Source organism: Nicotiana sylvestris, chromosome 12 (assembly GCF_000393655.2).
Source record: "Nicotiana sylvestris chromosome 12, ASM39365v2, whole genome shotgun sequence".
Lineage (NCBI taxonomy): Eukaryota > Viridiplantae > Streptophyta > Magnoliopsida > Solanales > Solanaceae > Nicotiana > Nicotiana sylvestris.
Window position 1 is genome coordinate 159,804,054 of NC_091068.1, and position 17,432 is coordinate 159,821,485.

General features: G+C 33.9%; 2 protein-coding genes and 1 long non-coding RNA gene across 3 annotated transcripts; 1 reads left to right on the forward strand and 2 right to left on the reverse strand.

Annotated features, from left to right (window-relative positions):
- Positions 1 to 7,627: 7,627 nt before the first annotated feature.
- Positions 7,628 to 11,259, reverse strand: LOC104225585 (uncharacterized). The gene is made up of 4 exons (XM_009777424.2): positions 10,881 to 11,259; positions 8,633 to 9,073; positions 8,343 to 8,407; positions 7,628 to 8,242 (listed from the first exon to the last, which is right to left on the reverse strand). Exons 1-3 carry the CDS (start codon positions 11,055 to 11,057, stop codon positions 8,360 to 8,362), a joined length of 666 nt encoding a protein of 221 aa, XP_009775726.1. The 5' UTR covers positions 11,058 to 11,259; the 3' UTR covers positions 7,628 to 8,242; positions 8,343 to 8,359.
- A 1,928-nt stretch (positions 11,260 to 13,187) lies between these two features.
- LOC104225586 (delta(24)-sterol reductase-like) lies at positions 13,188 to 14,955 on the forward strand. The gene has a single exon (XM_009777425.2). The coding sequence runs from the start codon at positions 13,237 to 13,239 to the stop codon at positions 14,938 to 14,940; it is 1,704 nt and encodes a 567-aa protein (XP_009775727.1). The 5' UTR covers positions 13,188 to 13,236; the 3' UTR covers positions 14,941 to 14,955.
- Positions 14,956 to 15,187: 232 nt separating this feature from the next.
- On the reverse strand, positions 15,188 to 17,147 carry LOC104225587 (uncharacterized). Its single transcript, XR_011404471.1, has 2 exons — positions 16,827 to 17,147; positions 15,188 to 15,641 (listed from the first exon to the last, which is right to left on the reverse strand). It is a non-coding gene; the product is annotated as an uncharacterized lncRNA (long non-coding RNA).
- Positions 17,148 to 17,432: the final 285 nt, after the last annotated feature.

A 17,432-nucleotide genomic window follows, 5' to 3' on the forward strand; every position in this document is an offset into this window, starting at 1 on the left:
AAGGTGGTTTGAAAGGTCAACTTGGCTTTGTTACAGGGAAAAGGATGATTGTGTATGCCCACAAAAATAATAGCGCAAAAATATATAAAATTTATATATATTCGATATGTTATATACAAAAATTATAATAGTGTCTGACGCGAGCTAAAAATTATAATAACCTAAGAGTTAGGCCCACATCCTTTTACAAATATCTTAATAATAATTGGAAAAATCTCACTTTATACTCATTAAGCTAAAACTTTTTACCATTTAATACGCAAGCCTAAACTATTTATTTTTTCTATCTATGCAGCCCAAACTATTTACTCCACCCACTCATTAGCTATTTGTCATTCTCATTTGAAGTACAGAATGTTAAAAACATCCGGCTTCATTTTTGCAAGCTTACCTGGTTGTGGACTTTAATGGATCTACTTCTTCTCTGCCAGATCGATCTTCGTTAAGAGGGTCAATCCAAGCTATTGTTCTACCTCATTTCCTTATGATTTTTGTGTGTGTACGAAGACCCACCATTGTTGAGCTTGAAGCTCCTGAGTTTGAAAATTTATTTTGAAGATTTATTGTTTGATTTGATATGGGTGCTATAAAATATTGCTTATAGTACCTTCGAGTAAGATTCCCAAAACTGAATTTTTATGTGTGTTTGAATATCCACCATTGTTGGTAGGGGTGTACATAGGATGGGTTGGTTCGGATTTTACAATTACCAAACTAAACCGGTTGTGTCAGATTATTAAATCTAAAGACCAAACCAAACCAATAAAACTCGGATTTTTCACTCTCGATTTTTCTCGGGTTTTCGAGTTATTCGAATTTTTTCCCAGTAAAATCTTCGTAGAACAAAACATATAGATTATGCTCAAAATATTTCTTTAGTCCTAGTAAGATACAACTATATAAAGTATTTTTCAAGAAAATAATACAAAATATGAGATATGTCATGGCATTATCCTAAAATATTCAATAATAAAGACAATAAAATTATGTAATATAAATATTGCTAATTAAAAAGCCATAATAAAAATAAACATAATCTAAAAGTAATAAGTCATGCTAAAATAAGTAGACTAATAAGGGAGTATTAAATACATGACTAAATGCTAAAGAAAAAATAAAAATAGATTATGCATTTTTATCTAAATTATTGCAAAAAAATAGATATTTAATTTCTCGTTCGTAGTATTGAATTAAATGTCTTTTGCTAGCATTAATATTGATTTGATTTTGGTTTGGGCTTTTGTTAGCACTATTTAATTTACTAATATTAATGGCTATAAAACTTATTGGAACATTCAAAAGTTCTAAGTCCAGCCTTGAAATAATATCTCAAAAGATAAAATTATAAAATCTTTTAAGAAATATTTATAAATTATATTACAATAAGTATATTTATATATTAAATATATCTAAAATTTCTATATATGTAATGTCGGGTTGGTTTGGTTTCGGTTTGACTTTCTTTAGTTAAAACCAAACTAAACCAATTATGGTCGATCGTTTTTTTTTCCAACACCAAACCAAATCAAACCAACCCATAGTCGGGGTTTTTTTCTCGGTTTGACTCGGATTATCGGGTTGGTGCGGTTTGTCGGTTTTCTTTGTACACCCCTAATTGTTGGTGTCACACCTCCTTTTTCCGCCCCCGCGAGGGTACAAGGAGTTTTTCCAATTAAAGGACAATCGAAACGGGATTTATTTATTTCAGAGTCGCCACTTGGGAGATTTAAGGTGTCCCAAGTCACCAATTTAATCCCGAATCGAGGAAAAGAATGACTCTGTATTACAGTCTGCGAACCAGAAATCCGGATAAGGAATTCTGTTAACCCGGGAGAAGGTGTTAGGCATTCCCGAGTTCCGTGGTTCTAGCACGGTTGCTCAACTGTTATATTCGGCTTGATTATCTGATTTTATACAAATATGAACTTATGTGCAAATTTTATCTTTTTACTGCTTTCATAATTGTTATTATTATTTTTACAAGAATGTGAACATCGTTTAAAAACATGTCTTTGGATTGCGTCACATAAAATGCACCCGCGATCCGGAATATATTTTTATTCAATGTTTTAGGATTTGGATTTGGGTCGCATAAATGCGCACCCATGTTTAAGAATGTATTATTATTAAATCGTGCCTAAAGCGATTAGCGTATTATTATTTATGGGTAAGACTGTGGAATTCACTAAACAGTCCATCCCGAATTCTAAATACTCAATTAAATATTTATTGAGGGCCCCGCAATTAGTGCATTTTATTGGGCGAGGCTCCTCTCATTTTATTTTTAAAAGGACAGTCCTAAAATGCCTACATTTTTATTGAAATTTGTCTCTACAAAATAAAGGAGAAATATCTTAATTTATTTACATGTTATTACCTAGTTACATTATACTAGGCATGTTCTCAGTTTGTCAAATTAAAAAAAAACATAGCAATTCTAATTTTAATCCTAGACCATTTACATGCTGAAATTAACCAATATTATTTAACTAAATAAATTTCTACCAACTTCCTACTAGATGGCCTATTCGTTTGATTTTTGATTCGACGGAATTACTACACCATTTATTTATTTTTAGGCAATAGATGTAGATAGTTCATTTGTTAAGCTATCGTCGAATGTTCCACTATATGTATTAAATATCTACATGATTCTGATTTTTTGCAAACTACATAATTTATACATACAAATAAAATTCAGAATATAATTAAATATAATTCAAAATTTCAACTCTTCATTTTTTCGTATTCATGCTTCATATTTCGGATTACAATAACCAGCGTGTCAGTTGTGTACCTGATATTGGAAGCAAAAGAAAATGAAGATGAGAATCAGCAGCAGCAGTAAAATCAGTACAACACAGCAACAATAGCCCAACAACAGTAACAACCCAGTAACAGACCGGTGGAGTAGTAATCCAAAAAAAACAAAAGCTTCAGCTTTTATGAAACAACAATCAATTCTGATTTCAAACAACAAAAGAAAACAGAATATTTTTTTAGTTTTTTTTATTTGAAAGCTTCAATAATTTTCGGAATTTTCTATCTCTCAAATGTTCAGCCCTTTTCTCTCTCTTATTTTCAGATTTGTTTCTCTCTCCCGTTTTTTTTCGTATCTGTCTGTATATTTTTTCTTGTCTCCTCCCTTTTTATTCTCATTTCAAGACTTCTTATAACCCATCTCATAAAATCTTTCCATTAATTAAAATCAACCCATTTTCTCTACCAAACCCATTATCTTCCCACTCATTCCCATTACATTAAATAACATATCACACCACCCCATTTCATTTTGTCCCCCATGCTTTATTTAAAATAATGCAAGATTCCCCTTTAAATTAAATCTTGTCCCCCCTTTATATTAAATAATCATATCACAACCCACCCCATTTCATTTTGTCCCCCATGCTTCAAATAAACAATTACAAAATGTACAATTCCTAAACTACCCCTTCCGACCTTACTGAAATTACCAAACTACCCCTGAACGTATTACAAATTTACCAAACTACCCATCAGCTATAACACATCAATTAATCAAACTTAACCAAAATATAGACAATATGATCAATTTCTAACAATGTTCAAACAACAATATGAACACGGATGAACATCATAACAACAATATCACATGAACATGATTTTAACAACATTTCAACAACAAATCACATGAACACAAATTGAACAACCAAGAACAACTAAAATTTGATTGAACAATATTTTAGCAACAAACAATCCTATTTTCGGATTCAACAACAACAACAAACAAAGTATGAAGATTTCTAAATTCAATCATATTGAACTTAAAATCAACTCTAACAACATTACAACAAACAATTCTTATATTAAACTTTAAACAAGATTATGAGAACAATTCAAGCAATAATCATAAATGGTAAACAAGAAATCAAACTATACAAAATTCGGATTCAAGATCATCCAAACAAAGTATGAACATGAATGAATCTATTTTAAGACAACAAACATGACGGATTAAACGATTAAAACAATATATTCCTTTAATACAACTAAATTCTTTAAACAAATAACAAGATCGACGAAGAAACAATTATGAACTTAAACTTGAACTTAACAATATTAACAATTTCTAACAATACATAAACACATGAAACAAATTGAAGAAATAGTTGATTAAATTTCAATTTGAATCTAACAAACATCAAACTAACAAATACTTACTTAAACAATAATACAAACATGAAATAAACATGAAAACAACTAATTAAACTTCTATTTTGAAATCTGAAAATTAATTTAACGAAACATATGAACAAACTAAAATTATTTCAACTACGGACAAACAAAACAAACATTGAATCATTTATCGATTTTGAATCCGAAAAACAACGAACAACAAAAAAATATGGACGAAATTTGAAAACATAAACCAACTAACCGATTCGAAACAACGACGAATAAACGAAGAAGATGGAGAGGAAGGAGCAGCAGTCCGCAGCTGGGGACGACTGGACGTCGAGCAGCTGCTCGACGAGGAGGAAAGCTATGGCGGACAGCAGTAGCTCGGGGGACTGCCGGACTGGTTTGGGTGGTGTTCGCGTGGGTTCGACGGGCAGTAACAGCTGTTCGTCGAGGAGAAGGAAGGTGGTCGACGCAGCAAGCAGAAAACTCGAGCTTGAAGCAGCGTTAATGGCAACCATGGCAGCAGCAGTCCGCAACACGTTTGGACTGGAAGATGAAGCAGCTCGATGAAGCTTTGGTCGCTTAGGTTCTTGAGGTCGTTCGTGGGAGGTCAGCTTGGATGTGTTTGGTGAGTGTGTGTGTGAGTGTGATGTGGGGATGAAGGGAACGGGAGAGGGGCAGCCATGGTTGGAAGGGATGTGAGCTTGAGGAAGAAGAAGAAGATAGGAGGGGGGGGGGCGGATGGTTTAGATTTTTAGGGTTTTCTTCTCTTCTTTTTTTTTTGTTTTGTTTTTGTTTTGTAAAAATGAAAGACAAATGGGGTTTAAGTCTTTTGGGTTATGGACTGGGTCGACCCAGTTCGAAATGGACTGGGTCGTAGGGAAGATTGGGCCAATTTTTGGGCCTGTGGCTTGAAATTGAAGAAGAGGCCTAATTCCGACTTTCTTTATATTTTTGCTTTCTTTTCTTCTTTTATTTCTCTAAAACTAAATTATAAAAATACTTAAACTATTATTAAGAATTAAATTAAGTTATAAAAGTGCAAATTAACTCCCAATAACAATTAACGCACAATTAAGTATTAATTAAGCATAAAATTGTATATTTGGACATTAAATGCTAAAAATGCAAACGATGCTTATTTTTGTAATTTTTTAATTTTTGTAAAACAAATTTAATTACTAAAAACTATAGAATTAAATCCTACATGCAAAATGCGACATATTTTTGTATTTTTTATTAATTTATCAAATAAACACGCACAGACAAATACAAATAATTATTCAAAATATCACAAAATATCACAAAATTGCACACCAAAGAAAATCATTTTATTTTTGGATTTTTTGGGAGTAATTCTCATATAGGGCAAAAATCACGTGCTTACAGTTGGCCTGAAGCTCAATTTTTATTTTTGAAGATTTCTTGTTTGATTCAAAGCGGGTGTTATCAAATATTGCTTATAATACCTTCTGGAAGTTCATACTGAAATTTAATCACATTTGAAGTTGATTTGAGGTGATTGAGATCAAATCTTCCAGCTGAAAATCGAAAAAGAACACAATTACCTAATAGTACGATATACAATATGTTGTAAGAGTATATAGCTATATTGCAATAATATACTATTATAGTATACAATATACTGCAACGGTATACTATAATAATCGAAGAAGAACACAGTTACCTAACAGTATACCATTACGGTATACAATATACTGTAGGAGTATATAGCTATAATGCAACTGTATACTATTATATTATATAATATACTGTAACAATATATTATAATAATGTGCAGTATACTGCAATAGTATGCTGTAATAGTATATAATATACCATAATAGTATATTATTTTAATATAATAGTATAATGTTTAATGAAGAATATAAAATATTATTTTCATATATTGTATGCTATTTTGGTGTATAATATATAATTCAATAGTATATAGTTTACTACAATAAAATATTATTATAATATACAATATGATGTTATAATTGGGTCATTTCTTAGTTTTTTAAATTTTTTAACTGGATCCTTTTTAAATATTTTAACAAAGTTATCATGTTTTTTACCATTTTATTCTTATTAAAAGAGGTGTTAGATGGAATTCCATGGAGATATTATTTATTGTATTAGAAGTAGATGATGAAAATAATAATTACCTCTCTCTTCTCGATAATTAGTTTTTATGGGATTTCACCTCTTGTTGGCTTTCTACGGTTCTCGCTTCCCTCCTCCTTATGTAATGCGTCAAGAATAAATTATGGACACAATTTAATTTCATGGTTTAACAATAACTTCTTATGACTTTTCATTTAACTTTATGAAAGCATAGTCGCAATCACGATTCCCTTAGCTCCTTTCAGGCTTTTACTAATAATATTACCCACAAAAATTGCAATGGGCAGAAAAGATAATTAGTTTGGTGGATAAAAAAACTAATGAATAGATAAAGACAATTAATTTAGTTTTTGTGGGTAAAGCTATAAAACTCCCATACTAATTTGGAATTCAGTTGTTTCTTGCCTTGAAACTCTTTTTCTAGTAAAAGCTACAAATGCTATTTTAATGAAGAGATCTACTATAAATAAAATATAAAAATCCTCCTAGGATCATATTTTATTCTTGTAAATGAAATGAACGTAAGATATCTTTTTCTCTTGGAGGTCTTGGTTCAATGCTCCATTAAATAACCTTGAAAAGAGAACTTTCTTTTTTCAATTAGCCAGTATTTGTTTTGTAGTGGTCAATTTCAAGAGGTTGGTTCCATGTCCATAAAATAATCTTCAAACGAGAATCTTTTTTCATTGGCCAGTATTTTGTTTTGTAGTGGTCAATTTCACCCTTCGAACAATGAATATGTCATTTTACCTTTTTTCCTGTTAAATAACAGGCTTAATTTATTGAAAGATTAATAGCTTGTTTGATTAAACTTTTTTGAGGTCAAAAGTGCTTATTTTTAGCCAAAGTGCTTTTGATTTTTTTTTTTTTTGAGAAACAAAAAAAGTAAATTCTCTTCAAAGCACTTTTCTGAAAAGCTCTTTTGAGAAAAACACACTTAAAAATAATTTTTAAAAGCTTGGTCAAACACTAATTACTATTCAAAAATGTTTCAAATTAATTAGCCAAACACAAACTACTTATCACCAAAAATACTTTTTTAAAAGGTACTTTTGAGAAAAGCATTTTTCAAAATAAGCTGATTTTAGAAGCCTAGCCAAACGGGCTATAAAACTCGATTCATTACAGAGTAAGCAAAAACTAAAAGAAAATACTGCAAACTTTGTTTTTGGAACTTTCAAACAAACGCTATACATTTCTTTGCTAGTTCTAACTTCTATGCATAATTTGAGTTCTTGCTTGCTGCTTTTCATAACTAGAATATCGACAAAGACAGCCTCAGTAATCAACAACTATTGAAGCCGGAGATGGTTACCTTTCTCTAGACTTGTGTAACACATGAGGAAATTGAGACTTCTTCTCTTTAATTTTTTTCTATTACATTGGGAGATCAGAGAATGGGAAGGAGGGAAGTGAGAATTGCTCAACTATTGTGTGGGAGACTTCCACAAATACCACTATACTGTAAGCCTCGGTAATTTTACACCTATTTTGAGGAAAGACGGATTAGATGCCAAGAATGAAGGCCAAATAATTCACTTCCCACTCGCTTCACCGTGCAGGTTTTGTGGCTAAGACAAATTGAGGATTCAAAGGAGAAAGTAGCAGAAACAGAGACCCTTAAGTACCGTCACCTCAGCTGCTCAATCAGTTCCAGCAGAGCACTGCATTCCAGCTCAAGTGCACAAACCTATCTCATTCAAAGCATCATATTCACCATTCATATCCAACAGAAACCAAAGCATCATATTCAGAGACGCATTCCTGCTAAATTGAAAAACTTCTGCGTTGTAACTTTCTCATGCTTATTGATAATGATAACTTGTAGCATGAGCAAGCATCATAACGATGAATTGCTTGGACTTTCAGACGTTGAATGTACCTGGTTATCCTTGAAGTTGACCTGACTAGTATTCAACTCCCTATGAGGAAAGTGATGTGCAGCGATGGATGCCTGTAAAAGAGTTAGTTTTGGCATCCAATCAAGTAGAATGTCATGATTCGATATAAAGCACAACTGAAAGGGAAAGGATTAAATAGGCATAGAATCTTACTTTTTTCCAACCAACAGTCATGGAAGAGAGAGATTAGGATCTTCTTCATCTGAGTCAAACTCAACCTGGAAACAAGTAAACAGTGCAACCCAAATTAGTTTTACATGGAGCTTATCAAACCTTCATTCAACTTAAAGCCATATACTTAAATAAAGAGAATTGATGAAACACCAATCAAAGTGATAGACTTCTAGTTATAATTTAGCAGTATGAGAAACAATGTTGCTTCGTTTTATGAAATGCAAGAGAAAAAGTTCATCGCAGTTTCGTGCTTCAAATGAAAAACTCACATTTTCATCCTTATACCACTTCCCATGGCCATCACGCTTCCAGCCAGCAGATGTGAACTTAAGCTCCTTCTCTTGTCGTTCCCGGTCGTACACATGAGGCATGATAATTTGATTTGTTGTGACTCCTATTTGAACAGATTGACTATTCCTTTTATTAGTTAGGCAACTTGTACTGTCACCCTTGTTGCATTTGATCTCATCCACTCGAGAAGCAGTACTTTGCTCCAACTTTTGATGAAGTATGTCAGAAGCAGCTTTCCTTGCGCGGTCAATTAATGGTTTGCTTGCTGATCTACACAATTGGCTGGGTGTCAAGGTGCTCGAGGTGGCAGTACCACATTCTGACAAGGCTATTCTCTTGTTTATCTCATCTTGCCTACCTAATTCTATTTCCTCAAGTCTTGACTCTGCTGCTCGATGATGAGACCCTTTAATATGTGCCTACAAATGTTCTCTATAATCATGAAATTATCACATAAGAAGATGGTAGGAGAACTAGCATAACAAAAGTCGAGTATTATAACATGACAAATGTCCTAATGCATCTTTCAATGTGAACATAGATACATACATATTCATCCACATACTAAAAAATTGTAAATATGCATGCCGGTATGTCTGTAGAGTTTGTGCTTAATTAATCACAGAACGTCACCAATTGGCAATATTGGGTCCAAAGAAGTAGAGGTTCTTCATCAACTGCAAACAGTGTCAATCTGAACTGAACCTTTCATCTTCCTTCTTTGCGTGCGAGCAGGAAGCACCTCATTAGTGTGCATCACATGATTAAGACAATCATACTTTACCTCCCTTACATGTCTCACTTGGACCAATTAAAAATATTTTGTCCAAAAAAGTAAAGCTCCTTCTGATAATGAGGGATTATCACAGAAGATGGTAAGAGAACTAGCAACCCCCATGAGAATTTTCCTAATACATCTATCAATGCATACATAAATAAAATACGTGCTGCATCCACACGTTAAAAAATTGTAATATGAATGTACAGTATGTCTGTACGGTTTGTCTACCAATTAACCACAGAACTTCAACAATTAAAAATAGCCGGTCCGAAGAAACAGAAAGAATTGTTTGGCTGGCTGAAGATGCTTTTCCTTTAATTAATTTTTTTGGTTTGGGTGGAGTTGTTATCCACTCATACATACTCTTCTACCATTGACAATTAAAAGAAAAGGATTTTGACATGCTAGTAATCAAGCATTTCCGGATGTATCAATCAATCAACCTTCCCTCAATTCTAAATTACTTGGAGTCGGCTGTGTGAATCCTCTGTAACTAGTCTACTTTATTTTGACCTATTTCCTTCCAGTACTAAATAATATATCTTCTAAGACAATTACTGGCTTCAACTAAAGATCTAAAATTAACATATAAGTCCTTGACCAGAATAGAAAGGTTCCTCACAGGATCTAATGTAACTATGTAAGTGTAATAACGACAACTAAGCATTGATTCCAACTAGGCGGTATCACCAGAATGGATCATTTGCTTCCATTGTGTTATATTCTTAGCTAAGCAAGCATTTGTTTCGAGAGATTGTTAGTCTTTGAAGTACCTCCTCTCCATGTAATATTATATTCAAGCATTGCTTTGCCGCACCTATGAATTGATATGTATTGATGTCTCCGTAGGACGTCGCATAACAATCTCAAGCAACACTTTTTCATTTAGCTTTTGTTTGCTATTTGCACTCATAAGTGATCATTTATAATCTTGTCCAATCTCAAATCATCCACTTTTAATATCTCCACTCTTGTGAAATTAATATTGTGAATATGCTGGGTCTTCTAGACCAAAAATTCAATCTCATACAACCTTGTTAGTCTAACAATTATATAGGATTTCTATTCGCAATTCTTAGTTAGCCATATCAAATTATCATGAATCTGGACCATGTTGAAGCCTCCAATTTTTCTTCCGATAGAGATGCTATAAAGGAATAGTCAACTCCAAAACTTTTGAAGCTAACTTCGCTATTCGCTCAATGATAGACTTTAAAACTTGCTTTACTCTTTAGGGACTTACTCTTTTACTTAAAATTCGTAGCCAAGCTGAATGACATGTTAAGATTTTGTTGTTCATTGGGAAATGAAGATGGAAGAACTATGAAGCAAACTTTTCAAGATCAAAATTTTAGTTTTAAAGGATATGAAAATCAAATAACCAAAAATATTAAAAAGAGACCAAAGGAGCAAAATTAGGGTCTATGTTTTTAGTATGTACGTACAGAGAGCATGAGATGGGTGTCGAGGACGGGACTGTGAGGGCAAACGAGACAGGCGAATTTGCCGCTGGACAACTTCTTATAAGCTGAAGAACTGATGTTTTCCGCCATCAATTCATCGATTCTTCTCTTCCTGTTCTGCGCTTCCCTCGCCCAGCTATCTCCTCCGAATACACTCATACTTTCCTTATACTTTTGTCTCCACTCGACTTCTCTAGGATTAGCTAATTGCTTAGAACAACTCTTTTCACCAGAAATTGTGAACGGCGAATATTCGTCGGTGCCGGAATCGAATCGGCGCTGGGGATAAATTTGAATTGAAAATGTCAGACCCGAAAGACCGCAGGCTACAGATTTGGAGAGGGGTATTAGCCGCCTGGGACACTACTGTATAAAATTTGTATATAATATATAATATATAATATATATATATATATATATATATATATTTTCCACTATTATTTTGAAAGGAATTATATATTTTTTTATTTGGAGATCTATCGAACTTGGGTTTAGCATACGGCCTGGCCTATAAATGCAAGGCCCAATAGAGTGCTAGTACCTTTTCTTCAGGACAAATATCACTTTTAGTCCGGCCAAAAACTATTTATATTGGATAGTCGAAAAAATATATAAAATTTATATAATTTTTATATATAACATATAGAATGTATATATATACAAAATATGTATACAGTGTCATTTTCTCTTTCTTCAATTGACAAGCGGGAGAATAACACAAATGAAATTTTATGCCACGGTTGATTTTTTTTTATCCCGGTAAGATCACCAGAATTTCATCAAGTTATAATTGTTAGAATTTGTGCCAAAATCTGGATAATCACCGAAACTTTCAGTCACAATGTTGGAAAAATATGGTGACCCTTAGGATTTTGCCATAATTCCTGACGAATTACTAGAATTTTTTAAGCATTGTGGCTAAATTTTTTGCGCTTCAAAATTTTGACGATTGCCAAGACCATTTCCCAAAATTCTGACTGGCGTGCTTTAAAATTCTGGCGAGAGGCTATTTCCCAAAAAATTTCTTAACGAGATCAAAATTTGAACGGCGATCCTACAAAAGTTTGATCCAACCTAATTTTTAGGCGACACACAATTTTGGTGGGATTTTATATATTCATCTGCTATTTTTAATTTAAGCCATTAAGTAAACAACTATTTAGGTTAATTCTCCCATTCTTTTGAAATTTACGCTTCCTAGGACCAAAACACAGTGTCTTGGGAGTTAAAAGAATCAACTTTTATAGGAGGTAATTTCACTTATGGTCATTCAACTATCTTTCAATTTCATTAAAGTCACTCAATTATTTTTTGTCATTTAAAAATAACTAAACTTTATCATTATCACTTAAAAGTCATTTTAACTCAAAATCCTACCATAAATATGATATGACATAAACTTTAATGAGAAAAATCCAAAAATAAATACCACATAAGCTTAAATGGATCATACCTACTTTAGATCAATTTCTTTCATAATGTGATTTGACTCATAACCCAAATGCTTTCAATAAAAAAAATATCACATTAGTTTAAAATGGTTATCCTATACTACAAAATTGTTGCCTTTTTTGTTACATAATACCCATTTATAGTTATTCTACACTAAAAAAATTCTTATCTTGTTTGTATGCCCCATCTGAGTCGTTTTATAACACTACCGAAGTTAAAATACTATTTATCCAACTCAGATAACATATTTATAATTTTTAGTGAAATTGAAATAGTATTGTATTCATCTCACATAACATATTAATGTATAGTAAGCATACAAGAATAATAATAAGGCTAATAAGAATCTATTTTCACAATGAACATGCAAATACAGACAACCTATTGCAATTGTTAGACAAAAGAAAGATTGTATTTGTACGATAGAAACCCCACAAAAAACACAAGACCTAATTTTATTAGGGATGTGTGTTTTGTCCCCCTTTGAAACCCATTTGGGTTATGGGTCAAATCACACTAAGGAAGAAATAGATCTAAAGTGGGTATGATCCATTTAAACTTACGTGTCATTTATTTTTAGATTTTTCTCATTAAAGTTTATGCCATATCATATATATGATAGGGTTTTGAACCAAAATGATTTTTAAGTGATAATAATAAAGTTTAGTTACATTTAAGTGACAAAAAAATAGTTGAATGACTTTAGTGAAATTGAAGATAGTTGAATGATCATAGAAATAAGCCACTTTTATAGGGTAGCCACTCTGATTATGGATACAGAGAAATAAAAAGTGAAAAGAGCAGTTGCAAGTAGTGTGGATATCATTTTGGGTTCTTCCCGGTGCTAGTCCATCTGTCAGCTCTGTTTGGCACCTCTTCTTCCAAAATGTCGGATCTTGAGGTTCCCCTTCGTCCCAAGAGGAAGAAGAATTTGGTGGACTATCTTGTCCAATTCAGATGGATCATCGTTATCTTCTTCGTCCTTCCTCTCTCCTTCCTGTATTACTTCTCCATATATTTAGGGGATGTTAGGTCTGACTGCAAATCTTTCAAGAAGCGGCAGAAGGAGCATGACGATAATGTTAAGAAGGTTGTGAAGCGTCTAAAAGAGAGGAATGCATCTAAGGATGGTCTTGTCTGCATTGCTAGGAAGCCTTGGGTTGCTGTTGGAATGAGAAATGTGGACTACAAACGTGCTCGTCATTTTGAAGTTGATCTTTCTCCATTTAGAAACGTCCTTGACATCGACAAGGAGCGAATGGTTGCCAGAGTTGAGCCTCTAGTCAATATGGGCCAAATATCTAGAGTTACTGTCCCTATGAATCTCTCCCTTGCAGTTGTCGCTGAGCTTGATGATCTAACTGTTGGCGGTCTGATCAACGGCTACGGGATTGAAGGAAGCTCTCACATTTATGGACTGTTCTCCGACACTGTTGTGTCATATGAGATTATTCTAGCGGATGGGCAGGTAGTTAGAGCTACAAAGGACAATGAATATTCTGTTCTTTTCTATGCTATACCATGGTCTCAAGGGACATTGGGGGTTCTCGTTTCAGCTGAGATCAAGCTCATTCCTATCAAGGAATACATGAAACTTACTTACAAACCAGTAGTTGGTAATCTGCAAGAGATTGCACAGGCTTATATAGATTCTTTTGCACCTAGAGACGGAGATCAGGATAATCCTGACAAGGTTCCAGATTTTGTAGAAACCATGGTGTACAATCCCACAGAAGCTGTTTGCATGACCGGTAGATATGCTTCGAAAGAAGAGGCCAAGCAGAAGGGCAATGTGATCAACAGTGTCGATTGGTGGTTCAAACCATGGTTTTACCAGCATGCTCAAACTGCACTGAAGAGAGGGGAATTTGTAGAGTATATTCCAACTAGGGAATACTACCACAGGCACACAAGGTGCTTGTATTGGGAAGGGAAACTTATCCTTCCATTTGGCGATCAGTGGTGGTTTAGGTATCTTCTAGGATGGCTCATGCCGCCCAAGGTTTCTCTACTTAAAGCCACTCAAGGTGAGGCCATTAGGAACTATTACCATGACATGCATGTCATTCAGGATTTGCTTGTTCCTCTTTACAAGGTTGGAGATGCTCTCGAGTGGGTCCACCGTGAGATGGAGGTGTATCCCATCTGGCTCTGCCCACACCGACTCTACAGGCTGCCATTGAAAACCATGGTGTATCCTGAACCAGGGTTTGAGCTGCACCGCAGGCAAGGTGACACACCATATGCTCAAATGTACACCGATGTTGGTGTCTACTATGCTCTCGGACCTGTTTTGAGGGGTGAGGTCTATGATGGTGCAGAGGCAGTCCGTCAGTTGGAGAATTGGTTGATCGAAAACCATGGATTTCAGCCACAATATGCTGTCTCCGAGCTGACAGAGAAGAACTTCTGGAGGATGTTTGATGGCAGCCTATATGAGCACTGCAGGAAAAAGTACAGAGCCATCGGAACATTCATGAGCGTGTACTATAAGTCCAAGAAAGGAAAGAAGACGGAGAAGGAGGTGCAAGATGCTGAGCAAGAAACAGCTGAACTTGAGACCCCAGAAGTTGATGAGACCGCGGATTGAATTTAGATTTGTTTTCTTGGACTTCTCTCTGCTTTGCTGAGTTCTGTTGTTGTGCATTGTCTGAATTATCTATCTGTTAGTTCCCTTTGTCTGTTTGTCTGTAATGGCAGCTTTGACTTTCCTTTTAATCAGCTGGACTGGATTTAGTTAAAGTTAAACTATTGATTAGTGTGGATATAGTGTAAAAAGGTATGCACAAAGTGGACACAATATACATAACATGAAAATATGGAAAATTAACACAACGTATTAAAAACCACAATGTAATTGATCCAAAACTGATATTACATTTTAGTCGAAATGAAAAATATACTAAAGTCAGCTCAAAGTTCTTTCTCTTTATTCAATCAAAACACAAAAAAGCATTTTAAAAGTGTAATCAGTATGCATCTTCCAAATTCCAAGCCACAGCACAGTCTGCAACTCTCTTTTAATTCAGAAACGCCAATGTTTGAGTGGCATCACAGCAAATTTCATATTCCCAGTCTTGCAATGGATGCCTTGGTGCTCTCCACAAGCAAAATAATAAGTCTGCATTTTCTTCAACACAAACTCAAATCCTTCACCAGCACCTTGAGTTGGATCTGCTATCCTTTTAGCCCTCCTGAAATCGCACTTGTTGAAGCTCCTATAGTTTGGTAGTAAGTAAACACTGTGTGGAAATCCGGTACCATTTGCGTTTGGTGGATCGAACTTGAACACTGTCATATACCACAGAAGCGGATCCAAAATTTTAAGTCAGTAAATATATAACATTCTGCATATCCACTATTAATATATTCCTTTGTTGTTAATAGGTTAAAATATACTTGAACCATGACACTTTATGCTACATCTGACCATGCATAGATAATAGAAACTAATTTACTAGTAGTATGTATGTTCAGGGTGGAGTTAGTCCGGCGGCAGGGAATTCAGCCGAACCTCCTTCGCTTGAAAATATAATTACACTGGGTCAATTTTTTTTTTTTTTTTATATATATAAGATGGTGAATTCCCATAACTTCTTCGTGTGTTTACTTATTTTTTTTTGAATTCCTTTGGTAAAAATCATGCTTCCACCACGGTATATATTGATGCATCTTGCATTACTTACTAATTTATGCAGTGGCAGAGGCAATATTTTCCGTGAGGGAATTAAAAAGAAGTAAAATGTCATGCATGTTTACGAGTCAAACTCATAACCTAAAATATTTTTTGAAAATCCTTTGGTATTAATAGCATGTTTGGCTTAACTTCTCCAAAATCAAAAGCATGCTTCTTTTTTTTCTAAAGTTGAAGTGTTTGACCAAGCTTTTAAAAGAAAAAAGTATTCCTGAGTAGAAGTAAAACCAGTTTTGGAGACGCAGAAAAAAATAATTTTTTTCCAAAAGAACTTTTGAGAAAAATACACTTAAAAGCACTTTCTAAAATCTTGACCAAATACTAATTATTGCTGAGAAGTGCTTTTCAAATTAAATAGTCAAACACAAACGGTTTCTCACCAAAAGTACTTTTGGAAAAAAATATTTTTGAGTAAATAAGTTGATTTTTGAAACTTGGCCAAACATGCGATAAACTGAAAGCTTCCCATGTGAGGGGATGCAACATTAATCCATGCATATATATATATATTATACATAATTTTTCAGTCAAAAAGTTTTAGTCAAACCCTTGAGTTATGTAAAAGAAATGACATGCACATGTACTAAATTAAAAGAGGAACTTAAAAGAAATATATACCTAAGGTGTCATTGACAATGCATGCATATACATCAAAAAAAATTAATTACCTATATACACAGTATAATTTTTTGGCAAAGACAATTCAGTGCTCAGCCTTAAATTTATTTTTAAGAAATGATAAGCACATGCACAAAAAGAAGAAACTTGAAAGAAATGTATACCTAAGGTGTCATTAACAAAGAAAGGAGCACTCATTCGAGCCCAATCCATGTAGTTGAAGCCATAATGCCAATTTTCTGAACCTCCAACAATGAATCTATTGGAAGTTTGAGTAGCATTTGGTGGATGAGTATAAGGGCAATCGGTTTTGTTCCAGTTTCTAGGACCCCAGTTGAAGTCATAGTTGGCTAAACCAATAGCAAACATGCATGAGAATACTGCAAGTAAGAGAAATGCTTGTGCCTTAACAAATGCCATTTCAGCTCCGATCCCTAAAACTCGAAAACTTTGCTAATGAGAAGAAGAAAAGTTGAAGTGCTGGGGATGATGAGTGAGCCAACTGATATGGAATATTTATAGCAAAAGTATATGGTCAAAATGAAGACTAATTAGGAAACGAGTAAGAAATCAGTTGGTCATTTTCCTGAATTAGTTGGTTGGTGAGACAGGAAAATTAGTGCAAAAATATAATTCTAGTTTTTCCCCACTGTTTATATCTTTTCGAGCGAGACTGAGTAAACTATGTTCAGTACTTCCACCACTATATATTAGTTTCCCATGTGGAGTAACATATTATATAAATCAGGTCTTGTTCTATATGTGAACGG

Coding starts and splice junctions, on each gene's coding strand:
- LOC104225585 (XM_009777424.2), bottom strand. CDS start 11,057: ATGAGTGTATTCGGAGGAGATAGCTGGGCGAGGGAAGCGCAGAACAGG. Junction 9,074..10,880: donor ACACCCATCTCATGCTCTCT/GTACGTACATAC, acceptor GAACATTTGTAG/GCACATATTAAAGGGTCTCA. Junction 8,408..8,632: donor AGTGGTATAAGGATGAAAAT/GTGAGTTTTTCA, acceptor ACTTGTTTCCAG/GTTGAGTTTGACTCAGATGA.
- LOC104225586 (XM_009777425.2), top strand. CDS start 13,237: ATGTCGGATCTTGAGGTTCCCCTTCGTCCCAAGAGGAAGAAGAATTTG.